Source organism: Aedes aegypti, chromosome 3, assembly GCF_002204515.2.
Source record: "Aedes aegypti strain LVP_AGWG chromosome 3, AaegL5.0 Primary Assembly, whole genome shotgun sequence".
Classification (NCBI taxonomy): domain Eukaryota; kingdom Metazoa; phylum Arthropoda; class Insecta; order Diptera; family Culicidae; genus Aedes; species Aedes aegypti.
The window spans coordinates 389,290,791-389,305,055 of NC_035109.1; the positions used below are offsets into that span (position 1 = coordinate 389,290,791).

At 36.6% G+C, this 14,265-nt stretch overlaps 1 protein-coding gene across 6 annotated transcripts in view; it reads left to right on the forward strand.

The window, feature by feature from the left end:
* LOC5568971 overlaps positions 1-14,265 on the forward strand; it is a 79,036-nt gene that overhangs the window by 10,725 nt on the left and 54,046 nt on the right. For all 6 annotated transcript variants that reach the window (XM_021854016.1, XM_021854015.1, XM_001652581.2 and 3 more), the window contains exon 3: positions 13,406-13,908. In XM_021854016.1, coding sequence (XP_021709708.1) covers positions 13,842-13,908 — 67 coding nt within the window. In that variant the 5' untranslated portion in view covers positions 13,406-13,841. The remainder of the gene's footprint in view (positions 1-13,405; positions 13,909-14,265) is intronic.

The window sequence follows — 14,265 nt, forward strand, 5'->3', positions numbered from 1 at the left end:
TGACCAGAAAAATCGCGGTTTTGCTAAATTTTTATTTCTAAAATAATTATAACTTTTGAACCGTTTGACCGATTTTCAATCTTTTGGGACGAAATAAAATTTTGACTTTTCAGGAAAAATATAAAATTTTACAAAAATTGTTTTTTACATGAGAAAAAGTCAATAATTTTCGTCTTTTCGTGTTTTGAAGGCCTCGGGACCTAAGAGGCTATTGCTGTTCTCATTTTTTCTTGAAAGTTCAGAAAATTTTAAGTTTACTGTCAAATTTTCAGCGATGTATGTTTTTTAGTTTTTGAGATATATTTTTTTAAAAACAAAATATCAGTCATTTTTCATCGGCACACACTGCAACTTCTATAGTTTTTTACCATACATTTATCTAGTTAACATCTAAAAAGATAACACTGAATCAATAATTTCACGCCCTAATACTCGGTTTGTGGCCGCATCTCTCCATTGATCCGTCCATCTAGATCGCTGCGCTCCACGCCTTCTTGTACCAACCGGACCCGAAGCGAACACCATCTTTGCAGGGTTGCTGTCCAGCATTCTTGCAACATGCCCTGCCCATCGTATCCATCGTATTCCAGCTGGTCCCATCCTTATCCCTGCAGATTTCGGCTCGCGGCACGAAGCCGTTGCGGGATGCGTTGAGCCATCCGTAACGTACGTTGTTAACGACGGAGAGTTTTGGGCGCAGTTTAACCATTACCAGATAGTGGTCAGAGTCAATGCAAGCGCCGGTCTTGACATCGATATTGTCGGAGAAGTGCCGTCCATCAATCAAAACGTGGTCGATTTGTGATTCTGTCTGCTGTGGTGATCTCCAGGTGTATCGATATGGAAGGCTGTACTGGAAGTAGGTGCTACGAATGGCCATATTCTTGGAGGCGGCAAAATCAATTAGTCTTAGGCCGTTTTCGTTCGTCAGCCGGTGGGCGCTGAACTTTCCAATAGTCGGTCTGAATTCCTCCTCCTGGCCAACCTGAGCGTTCAAATCTCCTATGATGATCTTGACGTCGTGGCTTGGGAAGTGGTCGTATTCGCGTTCGAGCTGCGCGTAAAATGCGTCCTTGTCATCATCAGTACTTCCGGAGTGTGGGCTATGTACGTTGATTATGCTGAAGTTAAGGAATCGGCCTTCGATTCTTAACTTGCACATTCGTTCATTGATCAGCCACCACCCGATCACGCGCCTTTGCATATCACCCATCACTATGAAAGCTGTTCCCAGCTTGCGTGTGTTGCCGCAGCTCTGGTAGATGGTATGGTTACCTCTAAACGTTCGCATCATTGATCCCTTCCAACACACCTCCTGCAACGCTACGATGCCGAATCCACGGTCCATCAACAAGCCGTCGAGTATGCGTGTGCTCCCGATGAAGTTGAGAGATTTACAGTTCCACATACCGAGCTTCCAATCGCTAGTCCCTTTACGCAGCTGTGGTCTTCACCGATTGTCCCGGTTCGTATTCTCTCGATGATTATTCGTTGCTTGATTAGTGTTTACGGCTGGCTTGCAGGGCCTGACACCAACCCCCTAGAAGACCATTCTTTCTAAATGTTCGGAGGGCCATAGTGCACAGTTTAGCTTAGAGTCCTTCTCTGACACTCGGACGATGATCTGCCACCCCTAACATGGGGAACAGACGCTGTTGTGAGCCGCTCCTAACATGGAGTACAGACGCTCCTGGTTCGCAGAAGCAAACCCCCCATTCCCTGTCAGCATACGACCAAAGTTCCCGCCGGGGTTGATTACCCGATCTTCCCTGAGGTTACTCGTGCCCCGGCCAGTGATAAGGTAGGGATAGCAATTGCTGGGCAGGATGCTAAGGACCGCACAGAGGGGTCTATTTTATGCCTTCGGGTACGCGAGGTATCTATGGTAAGCCATGCACAGCCATTCACCAACCAGTTTTCTTCCACTTCAAGTGAAATAGGTCGAGTGCTAGGCGAGAATGATGATGGTAGAATGATCACACCAACTTATTTTGGGATATTACGTAAATGGTCCAATACATGATTTATGATTTTTGAAGGCTATGAAGCTATTAGGTCTGTTAAACTTTAATAGAACGAAAAAACTAAAACTCAACTATCTGAATTGTTGAGCTCTAAACACCTTAATTAATATTTCTCCATGGCTGTAAACGATCAAAAATGTTTTAAATAGATGCACTTATAACCTCATAAAATGCTTCGATTGCCTATAATTATGTCTTTTATTACCTAGGTATCAAATATTTAAGAAATCCGGGACGAATAGTCGCACTTTGGAACACAACAATTAATAAATCTCTTATCGCCATCGTCGCCTTCGTCATCGCGTGTTACCAAGCATTTAAGTACGTCCATGCGGTCAAAGTTTCGACTTTCTCCCGGCTGACTGGACTGCAGGGGCCAACGTTGATAGGACGCAACCTGTTAAATCACGGCATAATTATCAACAGCCAGCAGTGACTTGACTTACTTACTTTGATTACTGACATGTATGCTTTTCGTTGAAAGACCGGATCAGACCAGATGGGATGGGTCTTCTACATTCGGTGATGCTCCAATTTCAAACTCGGAGAATGTTACGCCCGACGACAACGGTATCAGTAAGTGCTCTTGTACTTGAAAAAAGTTTTGTTAATTGTTCGATGAGATAATAACAACAATTTTGCTCAGGGGGAGTTGTGGAAATTTCCAGACATCAGCTTCTCGCAGGTCCAAGGTGGAATACGTACTCACATGATAATGATTTGCGGAAGAATACCTTGTCAAAACAATTGAAATTCGCGAGGGGCACTGCAAACAAGTGCGATTGTAGTCTCCTTGGAGAGCACACAGCTGCCGATGTTTAAATGAATATTTGCACAAAATAAATTGTCTATAGCTTCCCGGGTGCACACTTCAGGTTGCATGCGAAACAACATCAGAACAAAGACGCTGCAAAGTTTGAAATTTATTTTCCTGGTAAAGAGAGCAGCATGTTTAAGTTCTCCATACTCAGGCAACTATCAAGAATCAAATTTCTTACCTTCCCGATACCGTACAGGGAAGCGCAGTGGCAATGCAGCATCCTGAAGTCAGAGGGCGCTAGAAAATGTTGCAAAAAAGTTGCTCCCATCTGATACATATGGTAATTGGAAAAAGCGTTAATCCCGTCAACCGTTCTGGTACCAGTCGCCATCGTTTTCGTCGTCGTCGTCGTCATTTTGCCAGGTGATGTAGTGGCAGTCTTTTCATCCTTTTCCCTGTTTGCTTCCAGCTGCAAATGCGGAATTCAAACGGGGCGAAGGAACATCACCTTTTCCGAGAGAATCGCTTCCGCTTTTCTGAGATGCAGGCGAGCATCCACTTTCTTCGTCAGTAAAGTCAAGCATGTGTTTACTACAATTCCTAGCAGGAACGATACCTCGTGTATGTTGCGGGGGTTGATGGGGGAAAATGCTGCACTGGAATTGAATTCACATATTAATGAAAAATAATTATACTAAACGTAATGAAGTTTTTTGTTCGCTAACTCAATTCACGTAACCTTTTCACGACGTGCACGCACCAAAAGACCATTCGATTCACAATCATGAAGCAACTAATAATAAACACTCATAAAATGATAAAGAAATGATCCTTCAGCTTGCAATTTTAATCAGGTATGTCTAACAAAAAGTAATAATTATGGATATTCTTGGTAATATGTACTTGGTTTCAACTAAAAATTCCAGGAATACCTTTTTTTATTCTTTTCATTACATTCATTTCTTATGTCTCGGTGTTCTGTGTTAGAAATCACTATCATCCTTATTTGGTAAAACTAAATTAAGCTTTTATTAACATTTGATTAACAACATATTACATTTCATTTGTCGTAACATTTCAGTTTATTTACAGATGAGTTGATTTTATCTGCTTATAATAGAAAAAAAAACATGTTTTCAATTAACTTAACCTAACTTAACCTAAATATATAACGCAATAATCTCGGCAATAGAAGATTGCAACGATTTTTTTTTTCTAAAATTAATAATAATGTTATTCGACATTTATTCCAATGTTTCAACATTGGATAATCTATGTAACTCATTAGTACTTTACAAGGAAAGGAGCTTCAGAATCATTTTCAATATATTTTTTCTTCCTAGTATTAAAACAGCTAGTCCATATTGGTATAGCATATAACATGGCTGGCCTGAAAATTTGTTTGAGGCACATCAAAAGCTTGTTCTTAAGACAAAGCATTTGCCGGAGAGGCCTGCGTCATCCGCAAATAAACATCTCTGAGGTAACTCAGGTAAGTCAGATGTAAAATATTGTATAATATTGATCTTAAAATGCTGCCTTGAAGAATAACAGTTCATACAGTACGTCTTTTAGACTTGGAATTCTGATAATTTAGCCTAAGTATTATCGATTTGACAGAGACTTTGTTACACGTCAATGGTTATGAATGGCCAAATGTCCATGTCGGAATCCGAACAGTTCATTTGCAAAAAATGAATTTTTGTTGATGTGGACCATCGTTCTGTTCGAAATGACCTCTTCATAAAGTTTACTGGTTGAGGAAAGCAAGCTGATTTGACGATAGCTGGAAGTTTCTGCAGGATTTTTGACCGGTTTTAAGATTGTTTTAACCTAGGCATTTTTCAATATTGGAAAATATGCCAACAGAAAACATTTGTTAAATATATCGACCAAGCTATCGATAAGATACTCCCTAGAAGTTTCTTAAAAATGATGTAGACACTTCCATCAACGGCAGTGGCTTTCATATTTTTAATTTCTTTTAATAATAGTTCTCACTTCTTTCAAATCAGTCTCCCAGAAATATTCGAAAACGTTCTCTTGATTGAGAATGCTTTCGAAGTCGTAAATAATTGATTTTCAATTGGACTAGTGCGTCTTAAATTAAAAGTATGCGTGGTTTTAAACTACAAAGCAATTTATTTAAGGTTTTTCGCAATTAATAATAATAATTTGTTTTCCTCTTTCAATAAAATGGCTTCCGAGGTTTATTTTTCAAAATTTTTGATGATTTCCAAAAGGGCTTAGTTTAGGTCAAATTAAAAAATTCCGTTTTCAAAATTGTTGTTTCTTTACTAAGAAACCCGTTTTTCAATTTCTTTTTGCAGATCCTGCCATATAATTTTCATAGCAGGATCGCGAGTGCGTTGAAATTGCCTTCTTCTCACGTTTTTAAGACGCATCAAGAGTATAAGATCGTCGTCTAATCACGAATTCGTGTTATTCTTCACACTTGGGTATTGCAATGCCCTTTGCTTCAACAATGGAATTATTTGAAGTTTCAAGAGCATCGTCAATATCAAGTTTTGTTTGCAAAGAAACCTTAAAATCAAGGTTACTATCGATGTAAGTTTCATATTTATTATACTCGACCCGTAAATAATTGAATTTAGAGCAACTAGGATTGAAAATCGCTCCATGGGATATTTTAAATGTATCAGGGATATGATCGGAATCAAAATCAGCGTGAGTTTTCAGTTGGCTACAAAGGTGACTATAATCAGTTAAGATCAAATCATTCGTAGAAGGGTGTTTAAATAGAAAAGAATCAAGGGTATCGAGAAATATTCTGAAGAACACTTATTAAATAAAATTCTGCCGTTGGAATTACTTTGCTAATTATTCCAAGAGCGTTGTTTTGCATTGAAGTCACCAATGGTAAAATAATTTGACTTATTGCACGTCAGTTTGAAGCAAATTAGTTTGCTGCCTTGAAAAGGCAAATAAACAGCTATGAAATTATATTGATAAGCAGCGTTTCAACAAAAACACGTGCGGTAGAGATGGATAAATTATGGGTGAAATTATGAAAACAAATCCACGTGCTCGGCTGGGATCCCAGCAGAGCACTTGGTTTTTTTGTTTCACAATTTTACCCATAATTTATCCATCTTTGCCACGCGTAATGAGTTAATTAATTTTGCTATATGTATGTTATTAGCTGTTGATAAGTTAAACAGCTCGTCCTCACTACCATTCAAAAAACGCTCTGGGCAATAATCAAGTAACTCGGTAGCTTAGTCGGTTAAGTACTTGTCTAGCATACATTGTACCCTGTTTGGCATAAAGTCGTTTGGCATAAGGCCGTTTGGCATAAGGCCGTTTGGCATATTTGAGTGATTTAGAATGAATAACGGCATTCTTAGAAGTTTTTACCAAGATTAACACTAACGAGCTCACAGCCAAAAAATGTGGTGTGTACTTAACAAGCGTGGTCTTCGTTCTGTGATTTGTCGAGCTATGGATACTAAAAATAGTCGTAACATTAGAGAGCAAAAATATGGCCGCCAAGAACAGCCCATGTATAAAAGAAGATGAAATTTATTTAAATTTTAAACCAACAGGTACCAGGTATTAAGGTAACATTATATTTAGAAAGAACATTCAAAGTTTGAAACAAGGGTAAAGTTATGCTTAATATATCAATAATAAATCAAATAATAATATATGCTAAAATTTATTCCAATAGTACAACTAAAAAGAAGAATTAATATTTGAAAGAAGGGTAAATTGAAAATAAATAATCAAACACTATTGGCAATAACTTTCCTATGCTTTAGTTTTTTAAAGAGCATATGATTTTTTAATAAAATATCATTTGTGTATCAATTGACTCCAAAATAAACCTGATTGTTGAGAGTCAATAAAAACCAAAATAAGGGGATCTTAAGAAATTCTTGGTTCAAGACTCATTATGCCAAACGAGTACTAGCCAAACGACCATTATGCCAAACGAGTTCATGCCAAACGGCTTTATGCAAAATGACCTACCACCGGTCTAAGGGACCCGCTTAAAGAATAGCATGATAGACAATCTTTCCGCTGGAAAAAATGTCGTTGTTCAATTCAAACAATGAAGAAATGGGATGATGGTTTCATAAGAGATCTGACCGTTTTAACACAAAAAGATAAAATTAGAGAAAATTTTTAACTAAAATTATAGCACGATTCTATTTACAATTGATTATTTGCCAAAATTGAAATGGCCGTTTTCACCAAAAACGGACAAAAATTCTAGAAGAAAAGAAACATCTGTTCCTTTATTTTGTCAATTATGATACACCGCCTGAGCCTGCCAAATAAACGAGATAAGTAAAAAATTATGATACACTGACGTTCTTGTTTTTCTTGATTTGTTGATCACTCAGAATAACAACTGCTATTTCAGTTTTGACAAATGATTGATTCTTACTAGACTCTTAACATTAATTGAAAATAGAAAGATATCCTGCTTAAATAAATAATATTCATCATGAAGATATTAGTGACTAATTTCTCCAATTCTCTAAACTAACTTGGAAGAACAGCCTATTTGGCAGCCTATGAAAGAAGGGCTTGCAGCTATGACATGAATTAAAGGCTATGGGTTGACAATTTTCTAAACTTCCCTGGGCAAACTGGTCAATTGATAAGATATTTCGAAAGAAGAAGACGATAGTTGCCAATAAGATATTTTGAAAGAAAAGCTGACATATAGAAGATGAGAAAATTTGCAATGAAAATTTTATCGACGACTTTTACACCCCATTAATTACAAATTTACATTATTTCAGTATCTTCAACATTTTTTTGGTCGCAAGACAAGATACTGTACTATATTTCAAACTATTCGGAGTAATGGCTTATTCGGGGTAGTAGCGTTCACCTCCTTTGATTCGTTTGCTGGCGACGTTTTTGTCAGTCTGTTTGAAAGTTGGCGGTGCGTTTCGTTGTCAGTGAAACAGACAATACTTCTATTTTTAAAGCTATATTAAACCCTTCCTTCAGTAAAACTTACTTCGAAAATTAGCGAAAATGAGTAATTTGTAAGCTAATTATTCATGCAGTTCGGAACATGAGACTGAATGAGGACAGTGTTCGGCTTTTGGCACAAAATGTTGAACAACATTTAATACTCTTGCGTAAATAAGGAGAAAAAACTTGATGAATCAGTACGTCCAACAGTAGGGCGGTTCAAAATTTAAAAATGTTTGAAAATCCAATCCAATGCTCCTTACCATCTTTACCATAAAAATAGTGTTCTGTGAAATTTTCAGCTTTCTAGGTGGTGATTTAATGGTGGCCCAAAGACAATATAGGTTTGTATGGAAATTACTATGGAGAAATTTTGAGATATGTTCCAAACACGGTAGTTCTGTAATATTAATAAAAACTTATTATCCCTTATTGAAAACTCGTTCTTCAAACCATAATGAAGAAATTTGCTGAAGAGAGAAATTCAATCCGAATGATAGCAGAAGAGATATCCATGAGTTTGTTTGCTATTATTTAGCTTAATATGGGATTATAGCCCTGCAAACATGTACAAAAATCCCAAACAAAATAAGCTCAAAAGGGATTTGTTTCTTCAGCAACATCCTTCATTAAGGTTTGAAGAATGAGTTTTCAATATGGGATGATAAGTTTCTACTTACATTACAGTACTAGAGTGTTTGGAACATTTCTCTAAATTTCTCCATAGTAATTTCCATATAAACCTATATTGTCTTTGGGCCACCTTTAAATCACCACCTAGAAAGCTGAAAATTTCACAGAACACTATTTTTATGGTAAAGATGGTAAGGAGCATATGGGAGATTGGATTTTCAAACATTTTTAAATTTTGAATTGCCCTAGTCCAACAGTATGTTTTGTAAAGAAACGACAAATTTTACAAATATAAGTGGTGCATTCCTTTCACATGCATTCGAAGTCATTGTAAGCCTTAGATATGTGTTCAAGTTTTTTTTGTTTTCAAGCTATTTATCTACATTGCACTACACAAGTAAATCTGCTTCAAGTTACCTTGCCGAAATGGTCATTGGACATTTATAATAGCAAACATCGCTCGTGGAACAATTGTATAGTGCATACAAGAATACAAATACTGAAGAGTTTTCTGACAAAAATCATTCTGGCAAATGGTTTTCTGAAAGTGTCAAACAATCTATAATATTTAGGAACTACATCGAATATCTAATGTTGAAATATTGGAGCAAATGTCGAATAAAATTATGAATATTCGTTGAAACTCTTCAATTGCCACTACACATGCTTTGAAGGGGCCCAGATAGCCGTAGCGGTAAACGCGCAGCTATTCAGCATGACCATGCTGAGGGTCGTGGGTTCGAATCCCGCTGGTCGAGGATCTTTTCGTAAAGGAAATTTTCTCGATTCCCAGGGCATAGAGAATCTTCGTACCTGCCACAAGATATACACATGCAAAAATGGTCATTCGGCAAAGAAAGCTCTCAGTTAATAACTGTGGAAGTGATCATAAGAATACTAATCTGATAATTGTTTTACGTTAATTTATCAAAAAAAAATATAATAAAATGTTGACTATATAATGTAATGTAATAAGGAGCTACAAATCGCTTGAGTAATCTTGGAGATATCTGAAAATTACGTTTTTTCTTTCATAAGATCATTATTTAGACAGCGTGGTTCAAGAAACATAAATTCTTTTTACTCAAAAACGGATGCACCAAATTGCTTCATTTTTTCATAACATACTCTCATTAATGTATTGTACCGAAGAGTAAATATCCGAATACGATGAAAATTATGTAGCCTGAGATATTTATGTGGGCTATATCTACGGTCCCCAAGGAATTTTGGAATATCTTCGGATCAAGATGACCAATGGTCAATTTTTACACAGATTCTAAAACTAGAAGAGTTTTTGAGAACATGTGAAAAAATAGAGCAAAAGTACCGAGAAACCAAAAAGTTATGGTGATTTGAAGATAATTTGCGATTAAATGTAAAGCTGCTAGTAGAGCAGTTAATCACAAGTAAGGGGATTCAGTACTCCTGCAAAAATCTTAACTGCTGTACTAAATGAAGTGTAATATGTTGTTAACAAAATATTAATAATAGTTTAATTTTGTTTAATCATATAAGAATGAAAGTGAACCTAACACTTAACACCTACATATGAGAATTGAATGTAGTTTTTAAAATGATACTTATATAGAATTTAGGAGTCATGTTAAAAGAATGTCATTTTACATTAATTTTACTCTGCAATCATTATGAAACGCTTAGTAATTCAAGAGGACGTTTGATCTCGCTGACGTCTATTTATCCCGACCTTTCTTGAGTAAACTATTTTTTAGTGACGAGTCGTTCGTCACCCTGCACCCCAAAGTTAAATGGGTGAAGACTTCTTAAAAGCAGCTTCGCTTCTTCCTCGCACTTCGATTTCGTCATGCTGCACGATGAATCATCCTTCCACCGGAAGCACACCGAAACGTTAAATCCTTTGCCATCTTATGTCATCGTCGTCACAATCGTCGATGTAGTTACACGGATTTTAGTTTTTGTGAAACTGATTTTTTCTAAAAAAACTGTTCATGTTTTACTACCTAAATTATTTTTATGTGATGTTATTCTTCTTTTTCGTTGTATTGAAATGTTATATGTTATCTATAAAAGATCAGTACCAGTTCCCTTCACACGAGCACGGAACGTGTTTTCCGTGTAAAAATATAACTTACTGTAGTTCGCCGCCTGTAATTCACTGTGACATCGTTCGTGAATGATGAGGAGCGATGTCAGTTGGCAGTGATTTTGTGCAATCGTTTAACACGTGTTAAAGAAAAATAAGAAAAAGATTGCAGTTGAACGAGATGAGCAATTTGTTAGCAGGCTTTGAGCCACCGTTTAAGTGCTGTTGATATTATTTTGACATTTACTGCATTTGCTATCAAGATGAATGGTGTTTAGTTCAACAATGAAAACTTAAATCTTGAACTAAAAAAAATGATCTTTAAAAAACTTCCTAGGTTCTACTCGATTTGCAATGAAGGCGGATCAACTTGATAATGATGCTTGCACTCATAATTTAGAGCATTCGATAGCTAAGTCGGTAAAGGTATAGGTATGAAATAATTGTTGAATTACTTTGATTGAAGTTGAATACACTTACTATGAAAAAGGAAAATATAGAATCATATAGTTTCGTCATGCATATTATATGAAAACATCATTATTACTTTAGACTTTTTTCGTTTGTAAGAGATACTAGCTGAAAGAACACTGCACCCAGTGCAAGTTTAATCCCAGTTGGGTTGTAATGCTCAAGAGAACAAAAAAATGCTCTTAATAAGTGAAGGCTCCAAGCAAGAATTGAATTAAAACTTTTCCTGTTTGGCGAGAGTGTTCTCCACTACGAGCGGCGAAGCAGCTGCAGTTATCGAAGCGCGTCAAGTGAACGAAACGCGAAGCAAAAATCGAACAAAATGAGCAAATGAGTTATGAAAAGTCGACAGGTTTCCTTTTCTTCTAGTTCTTAACCGGGAAATTAATTTGCAAAAGGAGAAAGCTTTGGGAAACACCACTCAATCTACTTGGTTGGTCTGCAGTTTGCGCCCCCATTGTTTCCTCTGCAAAACGTGAAAGTGGGAAACCGAGGACGAAAGAGGCATCGAAAGTTGCGCTTTCAGTGAAAACCCCAAGAATGAAAATTTTCTCGAGTAAAACGGCGTCGAATTCATCGACAAAAAAAATTATCAAAGGAAAATAATCATTCATCAAGGTGCCAATATTATAGAGACCATAACTGAGGATTTGGGGCCTTCCTCAACCGAGTGGTTAGAGTCCGCGGCTACAAAGCAAAGCCATGCTAAAGGTGTCTAGGTTCGAGTCCCGGTCGGTCCAGGATCTTTTCGAAATGGAAATTTCCTCGACATCCCTGGGCATAGAATATAATCGTACCTGCCACACGATATACAATGGGTAAAACTACAAAATTAACAGTCTTGATAGTTCGCTTTTGAAATTGGTTGATATTATCTTTCCAACAGAAGCAAAGCATTTTAGCAAGAATGTTAAGTCTTATATCATCATATTTCAAGACAAAAATTTTGACTCTTTGATTTCTTATATTGCGTTCAACACATTAGGATTGTGTTCAATGGACAGGGTAGTACAACAAATAGTCTTGTTGAAATTGGTTGATATTATCTTTCTAACAGAAGCAAAATAGTGTTCCCGGATTGGTATGTCTAAAATCATCACATTCCATGATAAAAACTTACAATATTTGTGCAACATTTGTTATTTTATGTAGGAAAACGTGTAGGAAAGCATATTTTGACTAGTTGATTTATGATTCGTGTATTCCACTCATTGGAATTGTGTATATGAATATGTATAACATAGAAATATTTATGTTAAAAAGGCATAATTTTTAGCCAGTTTTCGATGTTTTACCCTTTAAAATGCCATTCAACTGTAATTTGAGCAGAAAAATCTTAGTTCTTTTAATAAACATGACAAATCACGTTGTTGAAATCGGTAGAATTAATGTTGGATGGTATACGTATCGTATTTATAACAAGTAATAGTAACCATCGATGTTTCTATGATTTAATTATTACTTTATTAGTATTCAGATATATGATTTATTGCTAGCGCTCACATACACTGCCCATAACTGCATATTTGTAACATTCGACAAAAATAGGCATTGAGTAAATGGAACACCAGGTGTGTATTTTATGGTAGCATTGGAAGAAACTAAAATTTATAAAAATTATCAAGAGCTCAAAAGAGGTTATTTGACGCTTAAATTGTGTACAGCTAATATCGCATGGTGGATAAATTCTCAGAAAATTCTGATAGAATTTTCATTGCTACTACAATAAGAGGCTCATGTATAATCTCAATGTGACTGTTATGCGATTACAATTAACGATGCGACAACTCGGTATTTTTATCGAATTTTCTAGAACACTCTCACAGTTCAGTAAGTTGATCGAGAGTGTTTATCATTTCATGACTCGAAATTGACAAAAATGTCGAATAAGACAATATGCAGTTATGGACAATACAGTTGTGTCATGGAGTTAGAACTGTATCAGCCGTGAAATAAACTAACATCATTAAAAAGGTCAAGGTCATCAAAAGGCTTGTACGTCTTAACTGCTGTGCTCTCTCTTCAAATATTCGAAAATAAATTCAAACGGCTCCCGGCAAATCTTTACGGATCTGGATATTGATAACCATGTCTTTTGCGAACGAATACGTTTACCCAGCGATCGATCTGATTGTTCTGAAGTGTGAAAATAAAACTTTCTTCGTCGTTTCCTTAACCCCGACAATCGTGGAGCACTTCCACGTCCCCAAGTAATATGAAATGATTCTGCATCGGCAAACCTCGTTCAATGTACAAATAATGACGGCCCTATGATTTATATCAACTGGCGAGAAATTCATAAGAAAACTTGTTCTTTTCCGGACATTTGGCAGAGATTGGAGAAAAAAGTTGAATTGAAAAGAAGTCGAACAATACAAACTTAACAGATTTGGCTATTGAATGTCTGGCATTGAGGGCTCGCAGGATGTCATTATGAAAGTTTCAATAATTGTAGTAGTTGGACTATTAACATTCTTCTCTTTTCTCTATTTTCAGACGCCGTTGTTAGGGCAATAATTTGTACAACCACAAAAGTCACCCTGCAAGGAATTACATCAGTATTTTCGTCGACTACATGTTTAGTTAACCGCAAAAGAAATAATCCTCCCAAGTGAAAAATTGAAGCACAGCAAATCTGTAGTTACAACTCTGTGAAACCGAAAAAGCCACGACCGGATTAAACTGATTTGGTGTGGTTTGAATAAAGAGTAAGACTGTGCAGCACGAGTAACAAGACAAATCACGCTAATAAAACTGAATCGTCGTACTCTGTCAAATAAGAGCTAAACGACGACCACTGTGGTTCACTGAGCACAAAGTGGAATCCAACTCGAACTCGAGGGGAAGATATTCTACAGAAAACTGCGGTCGAGAGACTGTGGCCGCCCATCATTGCTGGAACTCGATATTATAATAAAAACACATCACAACCATGCGGATTAGCCGGCACGTTGATGTCAGTAAAACCGTCTTTCACGTGGCATTTGTCGCCATGGCAGGTAAGAAGACAATTTGGCTGTACCGCAGCGCGAGGGCATGATTATGATGTTTTGCAATCTATGCACTCGCGTTAATACGTGTGGAACTTCGGGGTGTTCACTGAAAAATGTCTTGATTACACACTGTTAACTTTGCTCCATTGAATTGCCATGAGAAGTCCAAAAACCTTGTGTATAGGATATTGTATTACGTCAAGATTTTTTTTGAAGCTTCTAAAATAAACATTCAAATAGCTCACGATATAAATCCTTCTGAATTACCTTAATTATATTAATCGCTGAATCACCAGTTAAAATCCATCAAAGTGACATTTTTCAACCCGATTAGAGTTGTCCTGTTCAACACAACTCCTTACT